The 18,968-nt window shown below is 30.7% G+C and overlaps 1 protein-coding gene across 1 annotated transcript; it reads left to right on the top strand.

Annotated features, from left to right (window-relative positions):
- Positions 1-13,355: 13,355 nt before the first annotated feature.
- Positions 13,356-14,055, top strand: LOC149062744 (uncharacterized). The gene is made up of 3 exons (XM_089217218.1): positions 13,356-13,385; positions 13,448-13,698; positions 13,791-14,055. Exons 1-3 carry the CDS (start codon positions 13,356-13,358, stop codon positions 14,053-14,055), a joined length of 546 nt encoding a protein of 181 aa, XP_089073344.1.
- The last annotated feature ends 4,913 nt before the right edge of the window (positions 14,056-18,968 follow it).

Genomic DNA, 18,968 nt, shown 5'->3' with positions numbered 1-18,968 from the left:
AACCTTGTTTCAAAACCTATATCAAAAAAAAAATTGCATTTGATCATTATTTATTTTGATTAATGAATAACACATTAAAATATTTCAACTGGATGTTTTTTCTTTTTTTTAAAATTATTATAATAAAATCTATAAATTACTTTCACATGTACCTAGGTTAGTAATTAATAATTTATTTAAATGAAACGAAGTAATACTATAAACTATATATTATAAACAAATTAGTTTAATTAAATGTCACATGATCTAATATAAAACACAAACATGCAAAACATACACACAGATATGAACATATAAGAAACCTCTATATCGTTACTATTCTTCTTTATTCCTTCAGCAGGAAACTTGCGATTAAGAGCATCAAAAATGTTATTCATCATAACCGTAAAATTAACTGTTTCTTCAGAATCTTCAAAACCTTTAAAGTTTTTGCTTTTATAAAATTTGATATCTACTGCCATAGATGTGCTAAACACCTATTAATAATAATAAAAATAATATATTTTTTAATGATTAATTGTGCATTTGTAATGAATGTTTTTATTCACTAATTAATGTATTGCTTATTTTTATAAAGATCAATCATACAGACATACAGACAAACAAATCAACTTTAAACTTTATAATAAATATAGGCTTACTTGTACTGCTAGTTTGACTCGCATCTTTGACAGGTTATTTAATTCAAAATGGTGCTTACTTATTTTTGGACAAACTTAAGTCAGTGAGTGTTCTTCATTCTTATAAACATTATAATAATGCTCCCATTTGATACATGATTTTTCAGGATGAAACTACAATTATACAAAAAAAAGTATAATAATATTAATAATGTCAGTAATAATTAATACTTAATAGTATATAATTTTTAAATGTATTACCCTGAGTTGCTTTTTCTCATACAAACAATTTCGGACGGTTTTCATAAGATGAGGTGCATCCGAAAACACATATATCTTGCGTTTATTAACAAATGGATTATTAAAGTAATTTTTAAAATTGTCTTCATTTGCACTTACTCCCAATAATTTTAATATGTTGCATTGGTAGTAACCCCATCACCTGTTAAGCCAACCACCTTTCCACCAGCTTTCTCTAATAATAGTATCGCTTTAACTATTAGTTTTGTAAGGTCAGCTCCTATAAATATAATATCCAATTAAATTAATAATAAAAATGTAATAATTGTAATAACACACATATTACTAATTTAAAATTTATTTAACAGCCAAGTACCTTTTACTGAACCTTTGGAAGCAAATACAGCTATTGGCTGAGTAAAATTATCAGCCAAGCTTTGCCACATGAGGACCAAAGCATGATTTGCTTTTTCAGAGCTATTTATTTTAGTTGGTATTTCATCACCATAGTCTTGTAGTCCAACATAAGTCAAACTTCGGCTATTTACACTTCTACTCTCTCGTAAAAAATTTCATCATATATGAGGCAACCTAGTTTTTGATTTTCAGATTTAGAACTAAATTTTTTTTCCAAAAGTTTAAAAAAATTGAGATCGAAACCACAACCAATTTTTATTGTTAGAAGATTTCTTCTAATAGTATTTAAGCTAGGCAAAGGGAGTTAATTTTGATCCCTTAAAAACCTATACCCACTTGGTGATCTATTAAAAATAACACAAAAACTACTTTAATATAAAATAAATTATACTACAAATTAAATTTATGACATACCTAATTTGAAAAAGTAGGCACATGAGCATCCAATTTTCATAATATTTCCTATTCTTTGGATTTTTTAAACTTGCTGCAGCAAATATCTCTAGAATCAATTCTGATTGACATTTAGGTATAGCAGAACTTTCTAATATCTGAGAAATCTTTGAATCACTGAGCTCTTTCATTTTATTTTTACAATCATTTAAACTGCTTTGTAACTTATTAATTTTTATATTTGCCCTTGAAAAATTCTTGAAAATGGCTTTTTTAGTTTTCCGTAGATTTGTTATTATTCGTTTCTTATTTGGAGAAAAGTTAGGTCTTAAACTTTTCCCATTTGACATTCTATATTTTTTCTTTCTGATACTGTCCATTAACCGTTGACACCATACGCAATATTTACTATACAATATTATCATTTATTTTTATATTTTTTAAATCAATTATTAAAAACCAATAAATACAATTCATAAATTACCTGTCTTTTTCAGCCAACATTTTTAAGCATTTTGTATTGTGGTATTGACCACAGGTTCGTATACAATCTTTTCCAACATATGAAGTTGTAATATGAGTGTATTCATTTGAAACCATTACTCCATTGCAAATATTAATTTTATCAAATATATTTAAAACATTTTCCAACTCTTCTTTACTTTTGGGAGTATAATTAGAAGGAAACCCAATATCTGAGGTTAATATTTATTTGCCATTTATATGTAGAGAAATTGTGGAATCTATGAATACAAAATAAATAATTAAACTATTATAAATTATTTAATAATACAATATCTATACTAGAAAATCTCTAAAAAGTAGTAGGACATTTGGAATTGTATTCAACCCTATCTTTTACTTAAAAAAATTAAAATATATAACTTAATTGAATGTAAAAACTATTGTATACAATTTAATGTATGAAATGTACCTAATAATAACAATAATTATAAATGAAGTTGATGCTCAGATAATAAAACTAAATATATTTGCTTACCCTCAGTTATAACAAGTTGTTTTTCGACATATCTATAATAATCTGATTTAAATGAACCCATTTTATAAAAAGAAATAACTTGTTTGCTGGGTCCTGAATAATTTTGAACATCTATATCATTAAGCCACTTCATTGGGACATTTAAACTTAATAATTGATTAAAAACAATATCAAATAAAGTTTAATCTACATTCAATTCAAGCTGTAAAAAAATATGTGTTTCAAGTTTTCAATTATGTTTTTATTATATAATAAAAAAATATAGGTAGATATTTACTTTTATTTTTTTCTGCACTGGATAAATAATTTCTTCAGATGAATTATTTAAAATGTTATCACTTATAGAAATTGAACTATAAGTATGATCATGCTCTATTGTTGGTATGCTATTACTCGGTATAAATGGTACAGCTCCTTTTTTAAGTCTAGGTTTTTTTAAACATATCTAGAAGGAATATGTATTATAATGTATCAAATAAATCATAGGTGTATATTATATTAAAATAGTTATTATTTATACCTGAATAATGGACAGTTTTATATTGTACATAAATAATAATACATTAGTTAAATTGTGTTGTATTTAATTATATTTAGTTGTTTAATTATATTTTATATAGGTACTTACACTGTACTTTGACACTCCTTGTCCCGATACCCATTGATCAATATAATGTCATATTTTTTTAAATGTGATCCACAAACTCTAAAATGGCTTTCTAAATTCATTCCAAGACTTTTTTTCCCATTCTTTGAGCAAGACATCATCTTTTGGAACAGCAAAAGATGATTTGTGGTGATTCACACAATTTGACACACAACACTTAATTTTATTAATTATTGTTTTCTATTTGTTTATAAAATAAACTAATAGAAAAATAGGTTAATTTACACACAAGTGAAATAAAATATCTATTCTTAAATAACTCTACAAAAATACAAAATGTTGTTTTCAATGTTTTCATTCGGCGGTAAAAAATGATATCTTTAAACGCCGTTATAATATAATGAGCGCTAGTAGTTTATTCTTATCAACAGTTTATCTAGGACACATCGGGAACCACATTAAATGACGAACCGTTCTTCGCAGGAAAAATTTTTCGTATGATCCATTTCCTTATCACACTTATACCATGGTAATGACCTTGGTTAGTATTTAAAACCCATAGACCTAATAACTATGGACCGCGCATAGAGAGAGAAATCATATGTGGATATTAAGCAAAAGAGACAGAGCTAGCCGTTGGAAATCATGGAAAAAAATCTTTTTATTCCATGATAAATTTTGTTATCAATGTTATCATATCTTTATTATCTATAACTGACAACCGGCGTTTTAAAAATTTAAATCTTTAAACTTTGAAGCTTGAACTGACTTTTGAATATTTCTTAAAGGTTCACCTCTAACTTTGAATTGTACATTTTAACAGTTATTTTAAGCACTGTTTTATACAAAAACCATGGTGCAATATTGCAATGTAAAAGGCTGTAATACAATATCAGGACAAGGAATTAAGATGCACAAGTATTTTTAATTTTTTTTATTAAATCTTTAAATGTTGTAGCGTCCCAGCATACAGGAGGACAAACGACTGGTGTTGAGGTAGATGGATTGGGTGTAATAAGTATAACAACTTAATTTGTGATTAATTTATTAGATATTTATTTGATTACTATGTAAATGAAACACTTTTACTGCACAAAATGATTTGGTTGTAAAATATTCTAAGTCCGAATAATTAAATTGGACTGGTGTCTGGCGTGAAGGTGCTTGTTCTGACTCTGGTGGCTCACGTCTGAATTGGGTCTAATCGGGGCTCTCCTATATAGTCCAGATAGTCCTACTCTCTGCATTTCCTCTCCTATCGATAAGATACGTATGTGTCCATGGCCGAGTCGTGCAAAAGCGTACGCGTGTATTATTTTAATATCGCAGCTTCCCACGCCCATGCGACCGGTCGGTCCACATCCTGGTTATTCGCGATACGTAATCTCCATAACCCGACGACATTAATCATATCTCTATATACGCCTGCCAAGACTACGATTTCATATTTAATATTTTGTATATTTAATTCCAATTATGGTAATATTTTGGAAAGGCTAGAAGTTTGGCCTTCGATATAACTATTGAGGTCCTACACAATATAATTGGTTGGCGAATTCATACGCCCCAGGGTCACTTATACATATCTATGTGTAATGTGTATATGCGTGTTTAGATGTCTCAGCGGGACGTCAGTACATAGCACCTCCCCCCTAAAAAAAAGGTTTCTGTCCTCAAGACAGAAATCTTTAAATAGTATCTGTAACAGTTATTTTACATTTTTACATTTACAAGCTTTAGCTTGTGTACAAATTCAAATGTTATATGTTTTACAAGTTCTTACAATTTCGTAATTTTACATGCAATGATTATAATGTATAAATATATCTATATGCTTATCGCATTTACAATAATTAGATTACAATAATAATAATGTTTTATATAATATGATATATTTTTGGTTAATAGTTATATTAGTAATATATTTTTTTTTTTTTTTTGTTTGTACTTATATAATAATAAAGATTGTGTTAGTAGTACATGTATATTCCATTAATTGTTTATTTATTTGATTAACATAATTGTCCTATAATAATATTTTCCCATAACCATAGTTTACATTATTTTTTTTTTTCATTTTTTTTTTTATAACAATATTAATAAAGTTCCTCTAACTAACTTATCCCTTTAATTTAATTCCCTTAACCATACATTCTATACGTTCTAAGTGTATATATATATATTCTAGTTTATAGGTACTATCCGGTTTTTCCGGTGTTCTTTATCTATTCCAACCTATGGACATATCCGTTACGACTCTTTTGCATAGGTCTCAAGTCGTAGCGGTCCATCCATAGTTTTCTATTCTCTACCTATAGTTATCTAAAATGTTTAATTAAATTATCATACCCCATTTTTCTTATTACGTGGTCAAATATACATTTTGTAAATTGTACATCAGTCCGAGGATCATGGGCATGTGTTATATTATGCATCTTTTTACAAACTACATCATGTGTTTCTTGGAGGTTCAGAAATCTCCCTTATTTTATCTAACTTTTTATTATTATTCCATTTCTTCGCTTATTTAATACATATATCTATACCTAATTTCACTAATTGCGTACTACTATATTATTACTTATGTCTACCACTTTTTCTTTATACAATATTTAACTATCTATTATTTTTTTTTTTATTTCCTTTATACCATGGTCTCATGGTATTTCTTTACATCGTTCTTATGCACGGTGACCTGCTGTCTACCTCGCGCTATTACCACGTTTTCACTATCTAGTATTTCTAGAATTTCATATGGTCCTTTCCATAACGCGCTCAATTTATTCTTTTGGGTTTTATCTTTAAGTAATATTAGATCTTTTATCTTTAAGTCCTCACTGTGAACCTTTTTATCATAATGATTTTTAGATTTTATTTTCTTTTGTATTAATCTTTCTCTCGCGATTTTATGCGACTCTTGCATTTTCTGTTTTAGATCGAATACATAATCGTCATAATTATACCTAGGTTCTGGATTACATTTTAATTTTACTGGTATATCTAAATCTCTTCCATATAACAACGCCTACGGTTGGTAATTAGTTGCGGTGTGTTCTGTCGAGTTATATACGAATAGTGCGTAAGGCAGTAACTGATCCCAATTATTTAAATCTTTATCTACGTAATGTCTTAGATATTCGGCTAAAGTTCTATGTGACCTTTCTAAACTACCGTTGGTTTGTGGATGATAAGGACTTGTATTTATTTTGTTAATCTTTAGTAATTTACATACTTCGGAAAAGATTTTGCTAAGAAAATCAGTGCCCTGATCTGTTAAAATCGTTTGAGGTATTCCATGCACGCATACGAACTTAGTAACAAATTCTTTCGCTACCGTATTCGCCGTGTGGTCATGTAACGGGACTCCCAACGAATATTTTGTCAAATCGTCTTGAAAAGTAAGTATGTACTTGAAACCTGACTCAGTTTCTATTAATGGTCCTACAATGTCCATAAATAATTTTTCGAATGGTTTAGAACTTGTCGTAGTGATTACCATGGGACTTCTATGATGTTTGTTAGTAGTTTTATTCGCTTGACATGAAGCACAACCTTTTATGTAATCTTTTACCTCCTGTTTTAAATTCGGCCAGTTAAATTGCCGTTTAATTTTTTTATATGTTCTATGTATTCCTGCGTGACCTCCTAGTAAAGAATCGTGAAATTGTTTAAAAATAACTAATTTTTCCTCCTTACTGTATTCTAATTTAGTACAGATTATTATCTCGATGTTTGTGTTACGAAATACATATCGTATCATAGATCGAACTTTTGCCCAATCTAAACCGTCTTTCCGCCCTAACTGGTTCATAGCTAACTTAGTTAATGAATGTTTTTCGCAGAAATATTTTAAATTCAATAATGCGAGATACATGTTTTCATACGTCGCTAATTGCTTTTGTTTACTTTTCGTTATCAAAAATATTATATATCTATCGTCCGTTTTAAATTTTACAACGCCCCCGATATCCTTATTCGATTTTAGTGTTTTATCCTTTCCGAATCTTTGTTTTAGTTCGTAATTTATTCCTGACCTAAAATTATAATACTTTTCTATTTCTGACACTATATTGTATTCATTCGGTGACTCTATTAGTTCACCGTGTACCTCTTTCACGTTTCTATTGGTTATTATCATAGTTTCCGATTTTTCAAGAAAGTTTGCGTAACTTTCATCTTTTATTTCTTTAATATTATACATCCGACTTAACGCGTCTACATTCGCGTTTTGTACACCTGGTTTATACCTAATTTCATATGTATATTGTTCCAATTCGATTCTCCACCTTGCTAATTTAGATAAAGGATCTTTTAAGTTAAACAACCAAGATAATGGTCGATGATCTGTAAGAATCGTGAACTTTCTACCGTAGAGATATGGTCTGAAATGTTTAACCCCAAATATAATTGCTAAACATTCTAATTCCGTTTTTGAATAATTCGCTTCCGACTGACTCAACGTCCTAGACGCGTATGAGATAGGTAGATCGCTCCCTATCTTTCCTTGTGATAATATTGCTCCTAGCGCTTTCCCACTCGCGTCGGTCGTAAGTATAAATTCTTTCGTAAAATCTGGGTATTGCAAAATTGGTTCTGAACAAAGGAATGTTTTTAATTTATCAAACGCTTGTTGACAATCATCGTCCCAATCGAACTTTACATCTTTCTTTAACAACCTAGTCATCGGTCTAGCTATCGAACTATAATTTTCTATAAACTTCCGGTAATATCCACTAAGTCCTAGAAAACTTTTTATTTGTTTTACATTCTTTGGTATTGGAAAATCTAGAACTGCAGTAACTTTCTTTGGGTCTGGTTTAATTCCATGTTCCGAAATTATATGTCCTAGGAACAGGCATTCTCGTTTTAGAAATTCACATTTGTCTGGTTCTATTTTTAGATTATGTATACGTAATCTTTCGAATACGCTAATTAATTTATTGTTATGGTCACTTAAGTTTTTCGCGTATATTATTATGTCATCTAAATAAACTAAACACTTTACTCCAATTAGTCCCGATAAAACGTTTGCCATCATACGTGCGAACGTACTGGGTGCTGACGCCAATCCCATCACTAATCGCTTAAAATGGTAATGACCTTGACCTGTTGAAAAGGCCGTAAGCTCTCTAGAATCTTTCGCTAAAGGTACCTGATGGTATCCCGCTCGAAGGTCGAGTAGAGTGAAAAGCTGACATTGACCTAGTTGGTCTAGAATCTCTGTGATATTCGGTAAAGGGTGGAATTCGTTTAAGGTAACATTATTTAATGCCCTGAAATCTATAACTACTCGAAACTTTTCCTTCCCTGACGCGTCTGCCTTCTTTTTCACTAATAAGAGTGGTGCGTTAAACGGACTCATACTCCGTTCTATGATATCGTTTTCTTCCATTTTCGCAAGTTCTGCCTCAATTATAGGTAACTGCGCATGCGGTAGCCTATATGGTTTTCGATGAACTGGGGCTTGGTCAACAGGTAATTTAATTACGTGTTCTGCCGCTGTTGTCATAGTTAAATAATCGTTCTCTAAATAAAATATGTCGGCATATTGCTCACAAATTTTTATTATCGTTTCGCGTTCTTCTGTATTTAAATGGTCACTCCTAATAAGACTTTTTATTTTATCTACGCGTGCCCTATCATGAACTATATTTTTTATTTCGTGATTATCTGTATCCACGTCATATTCATATGATATTTTATTAATCTGCGCTAATTTCACTTCCTGTGCTACTTCTGATATGTTTAATACACTAACTGTAATTTTGCCATTTTTAACCGTATTATATATATTTGCGCAATACACATCCTCTGATAATTGTTGTTTATTTATTAAAATATTTTTATTTTCCATATCGGGATCTGCAATCGGTATGCAAACCACCGTTTCCGTTCGCGGTTTTAATGTGAAACATATTTTATTTTCGTTAAAGTCATTTTTATCTTTTATTGTTAATGTACTATTTGCGATATCGATTATAGCGTTATTTTCTATCAGAAATTTCTGTCCTAGTATTCCGTCCTTATCGACCGGAAACTGTTTATCTACTACAAAAAAGTCAGTTTTAAATTCGTTTTTATCTATTATTAATGTAATTATTGTACGTCCAATTGTAGGAACTATTTTTTCGTTTATGCCTTTTAGATAAATTTTTTCATTTTCATTTATTATCGTGTTATTAGCTAATTTATTTATTTTTATTAAATTTAAATCGCTACCCGTGTCTAATAGTAATTGAACGTTTTCTGTATTAAAACTAGGTGATTGTAACATTATATGATTTTGAATTATAGCTGTTGAAATGCGTAAGCATCGCTCTGTGAGGGTTCTGAATCGATTATTTGATGTACCAATCTCACCCCACTCGAGGTTGGCATCTGAGCGTTTCCCGACGAATTTGCGTTATTCCTATCGTTTCGCTGTTTTGTGTAACAACTCGAAATTTCGTGTCCTCTTTTATTGCAATAGGTGCAACTCAGTGGTTCCACTACGTTATTATTACTATTGTTGTTTCTACGCGGATTGAAATTTGGAATTTGTTGTCTATTCATATTAATGTTTTGTCTCAGATTTTGACCTGCCTGCCTACAGTCTCGTGCGAAATGATTTGTGCCGCCACAGATATAACATCCTGCGTTATTTGGCGATATCCTGCTTTGATTATTATTACGCTGATTAAAATTGCTCTGGTTTTGTCTTCCGTTATTATATCCGTTCCGATTAAAATTTTTATCGAATGTATTATTATATACGTTATTATTAGTTCGCCTATTAGAATCGTTATACCCGTTGTTATAATTATTATATCTATTATTTCCGCGATTAAAATTTTGTTTGTTACTATTATTATCATTTCCTTGTTTCCTAAACTTATTTTCAAGTACATTTCCCCCGTTTAAATCTTGTCTTTCCAAGTTTTTCCGTAATTTTTCTACATCTAAATTAGCGTTATATTCGGTTTCTTCGTCTTTCGCTACCTGCATAGCATCCTCTAAAGTTTTTGGATCCCTAGCTTTTAGTGCAAGATTTAAATGTTTCGGTAACCCGTTAACAAAAATTATTAATGCTTGATTTTTAAGTTGACTTTTATAGATTTTGGCTTCGGCTTCATTTAATTTCTCTGTTGCAATTGTACATAATTTATAATAGATTTCTTCGATTCGACTCGCGTACTCCGCGACGCACTCGTTTTCTTTCATACGCGCAAAGTGTAACCCTAAAGTCAGTGTCCTCTCAGATGACTTATGTTCAAAAGCTCCCTTTAAAATTGACTTTATACTATTCCATGTACTAGTCTCGCGGTATTTACATGCTTCTAAAGCATTTCCGGCTAACTTCGAATTTATTACTTTAACTAACAAGTCTAATTTATCCTTATCTACTGCTTTTACAACAATATCACACGTATTAATAAATTCCGCGACATTATTCGCGCCCGTACATATCGGTATAAGGGACGTAGCTTTATCGAATTCCATTTCTAGTGTAGCGTTACTAACTTTTCTGGTTCGTTTTTCTGCGACTAATTCCGTGTGTACTACCCCCGGATCAGATCGAGTTCCTCCTCTTCTAGGTAAACTACTCGGTGTTTCAATTAAATCTACCCAAGCTATTCCCTTAGCTGTTCTTAAATACCTATCTTGGTCAGAATATTGTGGACTCGGGTATTCAATTGTTTTATTCAAATCGATTAACTCTTCGATTTTTACTATATTTGTTTCGGCAGCTACTACGCTAGCACCGCTTGCCTCTCCTACCTGTACGCCTATGTCCTTAGTACTATCGTTATTTATTTCCGTTAAATTCCCTGTCGGATTCTCTGACGTATCTCCCAAATTTTTATTCATCAATGTATATTTTATTCATTTAGTAAAATTATTTAAATAAAATTATTTATTTATTGTATGTACCTAAAATTTAAACACTTAAATTGTATTCTAATGTCGCTAACTATTCTATCACTATTTATTTAATAACCACTATTTATTATTAATTCTATAACTGTTCAAAATATTTATTTTGAAATTCTTAATTTAATTACCTACTAAAAGTAACTATAATATTTATTACCCAATACTCCAATATTCACTACGATTTATTTCTCACTAATTTATTTAATATAATGCTTATTCTAGGGCCCCTAAGCTACTCTATTATATATCTTTTCTCAATTACACTTTATTCAATTTTACTCTTTAGTATTTCTCTTTTAATTCAACTTATATATGTATGTGCGCACATTTATTTCAAATATTTATTCACTTATTTATTTCTTCTTTTTAAAACTCAATTATCCATTTATATCAATATTTCTCAAAATCACAAAAATTATGGTTTAACTACCATTTAATAAACTCTCAATTATTTTTTTAACTCAATATCTCTTTATTTCAATTCAATCTATTATATGACCTTGCATTATATGACATTACATTATAGGACATTACGCGCGTAATTCCAATTATATATATACTCTTTGTTATTTTCTCAATTATATTATATTCACTTTTATATCTCAAAATTATTCTCATTTATTTTCACTTATATTCATTTCATATTAATTTATACCACAAAATTATTCTCATATAACATTTATTTAAATTCACTTTATACTCATTTATTCTCTTTATAACACTTTTATCGGTACATATACCCTTTATATACTCCAAATTATCCTACACTTTTATACATTACCTACCATATTATTTCTTTAAGTAGATAACATATATATATTTCTCAAAATTTTCCTACACTTTTATACATTACCTACCATATTATTTCTTTAAGTAGATAATATATATATATACACCTTCACAATAACTTTTATACGATGGTCCTAACAGGTCCAAAGGAGACGTGACAGAGCCTTATAATTAAAATTCCTACATAAATAAGTACCCCAAAACTTAAATTACAACTCACAATACTGTCACTGCTTGAGTTGCTTCCATTGTTGCTCTTGTTGTTGTCCTGACTGCTCTAGCTGCTTGCTACGTAGATTCTCTTTTTCCCGGAGTTGCTGGAAGGTGATCAGTCCTCCAAACGTGACTCTTGGGTGAGTTGCCTCCGTGAAGTTGAAAACAAAAAATTTTCAGCTTCCCGTTGATGGAAAATCCTACCGACTGCGCCAAATTTGTAGCGTCCCAGCATACAGGAGGACAAACGACTGGTGTTGAGGTAGATGGATTGGGTGTAATAAGTATAACAACTTAATTTGTGATTAATTTATTAGATATTTATTTGATTACTATGTAAATGAAACACTTTTACTGCACAAAATGATTTGGTTGTAAAATATTCTAAGTCCGAATAATTAAATTGGACTGGTGTCTGGCGTGAAGGTGCTTGTTCTGACTCTGGTGGCTCACGTCTGAATTGGGTCTAATCGGGGCTCTCCTATATAGTCCAGATAGTCCTACTCTCTGCATTTCCTCTCCTATCGATAAGATACGTATGTGTCCATGGCCGAGTCGTGCAAAAGCGTACGCGTGTATTATTTTAATATCGCAGCTTCCCACGCCCATGCGACCGGTCGGTCCACATCCTGGTTATTCGCGATACGTAATCTCCATAACCCGACGACATTAATCATATCTCTATATACGCCTGCCAAGACTACGATTTCATATTTAATATTTTGTATATTTAATTCCAATTATGGTAATATTTTGGAAAGGCTAGAAGTTTGGCCTTCGATATAACTATTGAGGTCCTACACAATATAATTGGTTGGCGAATTCATACGCCCCAGGGTCACTTATACATATCTATGTGTAATGTGTATATGCGTGTTTAGATGTCTCAGCGGGACGTCAGTACATAGCAATGTAAAAACATTAAATATCAATAAAATGAATAATAAATAATAAATATTAGTATTTTATAAAAAATTATACATTTTTTAATCAAGATTACCAAAAAATGAAGATATTCGATCAAAATGGATTGCAGCAATTAGTCATCATGACTTAAAATTTAAGATACTTAAATCATTTTCTGTTTGTGAGCTTCATTTTAGAAGTGAAGATTACCATATACCTTTTACTAGCATAAGTAATACAGTACAATTAAAAAAAGATGCAGTACCATCTATTTTTAATAAAAATGGTAATAATTAATAAAACTATTAATTTTAATAACAATTCTCAATTTTTCATTGCATTATTATAGATAGTTTGATATTATTGCCTTGTACTGATCCGTCAACATCTACCCTTAATATGGTTGAAGTCATTGATGATAATTTTTCATATAATGAAAATATACAAGGAAATGATCATAAACTTAGTACACCAAGTACTTCTCATGCTCAACCATCAGATCAGTGTATTGCGCATTATGATGTTTCAAAATCACCTAAAAATAATGATTTAATTGACAATGATGATTCATTTATAACTACACCAACTAGTTCAAAAAGGTAAACACATAACCATAATATACTCAGTTTTATACATTAAACAGGCAGGTAGTGAAACAATAAGTACAACTGTATGTGTTACTTTCTCACAGAAAAAGAAAAGTTTTTTGGGGAGATTTTAAAACTGTGGACGATATTGAAACTCCTAATAGTAGGTTAAAGTACTGGCATGCATCACAGAATGTTATTACAGAACAAAAAAAAACAATTACATCATTGCGCCAAATAAATGAAAAATTGTTGAAACAGGTGAAAACTCTAAATAATTTAATTGATCATCTAAAAAATGATAAAAAAATTATTTCTGACAATTGCTTTTCAGTTATTAAGGTTAGTAAAATATTAATTGATAATTAATCTATGTAAAATATTAATTTTGGTGTTGTTTATGTTTCATGTTTCGGAGTAATGGATTGGGATGTTAGGATTTCAATTATTATTCAGCAAATATAGCAAAATGGCAAAAATGTATGTTTACAATTATAACAAATATTGAACATTAGAAGAATGTAGTATACCAGTTGTGAATTATATTTGAATTAATTTTTTATTAAGACTGTGAATTATTAGATTGTTCCATTATTGCCTGTGAATTTTATTAATTATAATATATGATTTATTTTAAATTATATGCAGCTTACTTGTCTTAATTTCATTGTAATAGGAGAGTTTGCCTGTTGCTGAGAGTGAACTTGTTATGAAACAGCTTAATATGACATCCAATAGTAAAATTACACCAGAATTGCGTACATTTGCAGTGACTCTTCACTTTTATTCACCTGCAGCCTATAATTATGTTAGAGATTCATTCAACAAAACTTTGCCTCATCCCAGCACCATACGAAAGTGGTATACTACTGTTGATGGTACTCCTGGTTTTACTGATGAATGTTTGAAGGCGGTTGAAATTAAAGTTAAGGAAATGAAAGAAAAAATAAAAAATTAATTTGTGGACTAATTATAGATGAAATGTGTATTAGAGAAGATGTTCATTTTAATGGCTCTCGATTGCAAGGGTATATAAATTTTGGTCAAGGATCTGAAGACTCTGACAGTTTACCTATGGCTAAAGAGGCATTAGTGTTTTTAGTAGTAGCTCTAAACTCTAATTGGAAAGTTCCTGTTGGATATTTTTTGACAAATAGTTTAACTGCCCAAGAAAAAGCCAATTTAGTAACAACATGCCTACAAAATTTAAATGATGTTGGAGCCATTATAAAAACCCTGACATTTGATGGAGCAGCATCAAATATATCCATGGCAAAATACTTAGGCGTAGATTTAAGTAGTAATTTAGAACCAACATTTCAACACCCTTCAACGCTAGAAAATGTTCATATTTATTTAGATGCTGCTCATATGCTTAAATTAGTCCGGAACACTTTAGGAGACTGGCGTGTTCTGAAAAATCAAAGCAATGGTTTAATAAATTGGAAATTGTTCATAAATTTAGTTGATCTTCAAGAGAATGGTGGCTTACATTTGGCAACCAAAATAAGACGAAGACATGTTATGTACCACAAAGAGAAGATGAAGGTGAGCTTGGCCGCACAGACTTTTAGCGCAAGTGTAGCTGATGCACTAACATTCTGTGAAGCAAAAAAGTATCCTGGTTTTGAAAATAGTGGGCCAACAATAGAATTTTGTAAATATGTGAATAATATTTTCGATTTTTTAAATACCAGAAATTTTCTTGGGAAAGTCAAACATAAAAGACCTGTATATATTGAACAAGAAAATGAGATTAATGAATTTATTAATGATGCTATTAAATACATAGAATCTTTAAAAGATTTCAATAACACTCCAGTTATTGATTCAAGAAGAAAAACTGGATTTAGAGGTCTTATAGTTTGTTTAAAAAGCACTAGAAATTTATTTTATGATATAATTCAGACTAAACAACTTGATTTTATTCTTACTTATAAGATGTCACAGGACCACATTGAAATGTTATTCTCAGCAATTAGGTCCAGAGGTGGTTTTAATAACAACCCTTCAGCAGCACAATTTGAAGCGGCATACAAAAAACTGTTAATACACACTAATTTATCTGTTTCAAAGGAAGCAAATTGCACACCACAAGATTCAACTAATATTCTGTATGTATCAAGTGTCCTAAAAAAAAAACCAGATAATTTTTTAGATGTTCTGTGTGTAGAGGAAGAAGAAAATATTGGAGTTGAATATGACATACTTGACTATTCCCCAGGGTTAGACTATAAACACAGTGTGATTGAACATATTGCTGGATTTGTATCAAAAAAAATTATGAAGTTTTTTAACTGTATGGAATGCAAAGAAGTAGTAATTAATGAAAATGATAGTAAAACTTATACATTAATAGATATAAAAAATAGAGGAGGTCTAACTAAGCCGTCAGAAGATGTTATAAAATTATGTGAAATAGCAGAAAAAGTATTCATGTCAAGGATTCATAGTACATTGAATTCTCACAAAAATCCAATTGACTTTTTAGTTGTAAAAGTGATGTCGAATATCAATATAAATGAATATTTTAAAAGTTTGTCCGACCATATTTATACTCAGTCTCCAATCAACAATCATTTATTGCAATTAATTAAAATAATATCAAAACATTATTTAACCATTCGACTACATCATTACAATAATGAGTTAATAAAACCAAAAACTAGAATTCGATCACACTTAACAAAATTAATAACTTTTCAACACCAATAACCAACATTGTATTTTTATATATTATTAGAACTTATAATTTAATTTAGGTACTATGCATTAAAATTATACTTACATGACACGGTGATGTTCCTATTTAGTTTTTGAACAAATTACAATTTCAGCTATAATTTGGAATACTTCTTCCCAGTTATATTAAATTAAATCAAAACCATATTATTATATAAACATACTTATAGGTCTATAGCTATTATTTAATATAATTAAATTATATTATATTAATCGATTATTGTTTTAGTATTTAGTATTAGTACCTATTTACAACCTATTGCGTAACTATTTTAACTATATAAAGCTTTAAAAATTAAAATTAAACTACCTATGGTCTATGCACGTTTGTTATAGACATGGAATAAATAAATTCCAATATATTTTCTGCCATGATGTTACCAACGGATATTTCTATCTCTCTCAGTTAATACTCAGTTGACATGCAATAGGCGAGGGGGGTGGAATGCGCGGTCCATAGTTATTAGGTTGTGGTGATACCGCGAGCTTATCACCACTTGCTCAGCGCACGACGCGCGCCTTTTTATACTTTTGTTTTGTATTCGTTATTTATTCTTTTGTTATGTTTCTGTATACGACTTCTTTGTAATTATATTTATGTTCTTTTCTAAATCGACCTCGACCCACCTCGCGCGACAACGACGCGAGCGACGCTGTCGCCCTACCGGCCATCGCTCTCTTCACCTACGACGCCCGAACGAGCAACACCTCGACCGACCGAGCTCGCAACGAGCAGCTCCGTCTCGACCCTTTTACGACCCGAACGACCACGCGCGTAACGACCGCGAGCCTGTTTCACTCGCAACGTCTCGATCTCGCCATTATTGTGTAACGAACGACTACCAATAAAATACTCGACGCAACGCGTCATTACGATATATTGTGTTTACATTTATTTCCCTTGAATCTCTTTCCTCGTACGACGACGTATCGACCCTTCAGAAACACGGAGTCAGATCGACATACGAAAAATACGTGAGTATGGGTGACGCAGTGGTGGTCGAACCTGTTTCCCGACAGCACCGACGACATACGACGCCACCACTGATAATACAACGTCACGCTTGCCACAAGGTCTATGTTAAAACCACATCGCTTATCACAGTATTATCATAGAACAGTTGTATTATATTAAGGTTAATATAAATTTATATATTTATATTAACCTTGGTATTATATATTGTATATAAATTGTGACTGTAGATTTATTAATTGCTGCCAAATGTCATGATTTTGGCGGGGAAATATGATTTATACGATTACCCATCAATGTATTTCGTAAGACATTAAGGGCCTGTTTTACAATCATAGTTTAAACCTCGGTTACGCTTGAACCACTGATTTTACCGGCCGAATTCGGTGGTTTAACCTGAGTTCAACTATTGTAATACGGGCCCTAATAATAAGAGCAATAAGAGGATAGTCAAAGCTAAACCTATTCATTGCATTGTATCTTATCGTATTAATTGGGTCATAAAAATAAAAGTAGGGCACTCAATAATAAATTGGAGATTTCGGGGTTATTGGAAGATTGCCTATTTTAGTAGTGTACTCCTTAGTCCTTGTTAGTAAACTTTTCTTGTTTAGCCAGCGCCGACTAGTAGATTTTCCGGTTTCCCAAATTTAAGTTTTATTTTGACATACAATTTTTTTTATAAATTAGTATATTATTTTTAATATGTTTTTCTGTGAGGTTAGGTGTTATTATTTGTTTAGTGTTTTCAAATTTTTTTTTTTGTTCAAGCAATTAATAAATGTCAATATAATATTATTCATCAATAATTTATTATTAACAAAATGTCTGTGAATAAAATGTTGTCTTGGGTGTTGTGCAGTGTACTAAACCAAGTAAACCATGAAATATGAAAATACTAATATTTCAAAATATAATATAATATTGTGATAAGGAAATGGATTATACGAAAAATTTTTCCTGCGAAGAACCGTTCGTATTAAATGTCCTTATCATAGCTCGTTGCGCAACCAGTATATCTTTAATCGTGGTTGCGATGTTTCGAAATTCTACAACATTACGTACGTCATTATGTCATGAAAAATAAATAAGAATAATATTATTTATTACATGTCGTATATGTCTGTAGAAAATTTATGGAAACAGCGAACAAGTGTACTATCATCAAAGTCGTTGCGTATTATATCGGGATCGCTATCGGCAATATAGACATAGTCTTCGCCATAACCGCTATTGTATAATAATTGTTGTGTGTTGCTGTTCGTAAAAATGTCCATATCATCATAGTGATGATCGCTATCGGTCGAACGGCTGTTATTTGTTGAAACGTTTGCAGTGTTAAAATTTCCGGCCGATGTATAGCGTATATCAAACGGAGTACCAAGCAATTCATTTTTATTGTATCTAGTAGTCATGGTTCCGTCACAAAATGAGCCGGTAATCAAGTTACACTCTCGTATTGCTACACAACTTTGGTCCGTATTGGAAAATAAACATCATCGAGACGATTTCGATATATTTTCACCTATCAGCGGGATAGTATTCCGTAAAAAACGGATTTAGCGCA

The sequence above is a fragment of the Diuraphis noxia genome, unplaced genomic scaffold (assembly GCF_037042655.1).
Source record: "Diuraphis noxia isolate RWA-SAM2 unplaced genomic scaffold, SU_Dnox_SAM2 contig0001, whole genome shotgun sequence".
Lineage (NCBI taxonomy): Eukaryota > Metazoa > Arthropoda > Insecta > Hemiptera > Aphididae > Diuraphis > Diuraphis noxia.
The sequence above is the reverse complement of the archived record's forward strand: the minus strand, read 5'-3'. Positions and strand labels throughout refer to the sequence as shown.

What these genes read in the sequence shown, in the direction of transcription:
- LOC149062744 (XM_089217218.1), top strand. Translation starts at nt 13,356, where the DNA reads ATGCAGTACCATCTATTTTTAATAAAAATG. An exon ending in ATCTATTTTTAATAAAAATG is followed by an intron (nt 13,386 to 13,447) that starts GTAATAATTAAT and finishes TGCATTATTATA; the next exon opens with GATAGTTTGATATTATTGCC. An exon ending in ACACCAACTAGTTCAAAAAG is followed by an intron (nt 13,699 to 13,790) that starts GTAAACACATAA and finishes ACTTTCTCACAG; the next exon opens with AAAAAGAAAAGTTTTTTGGG.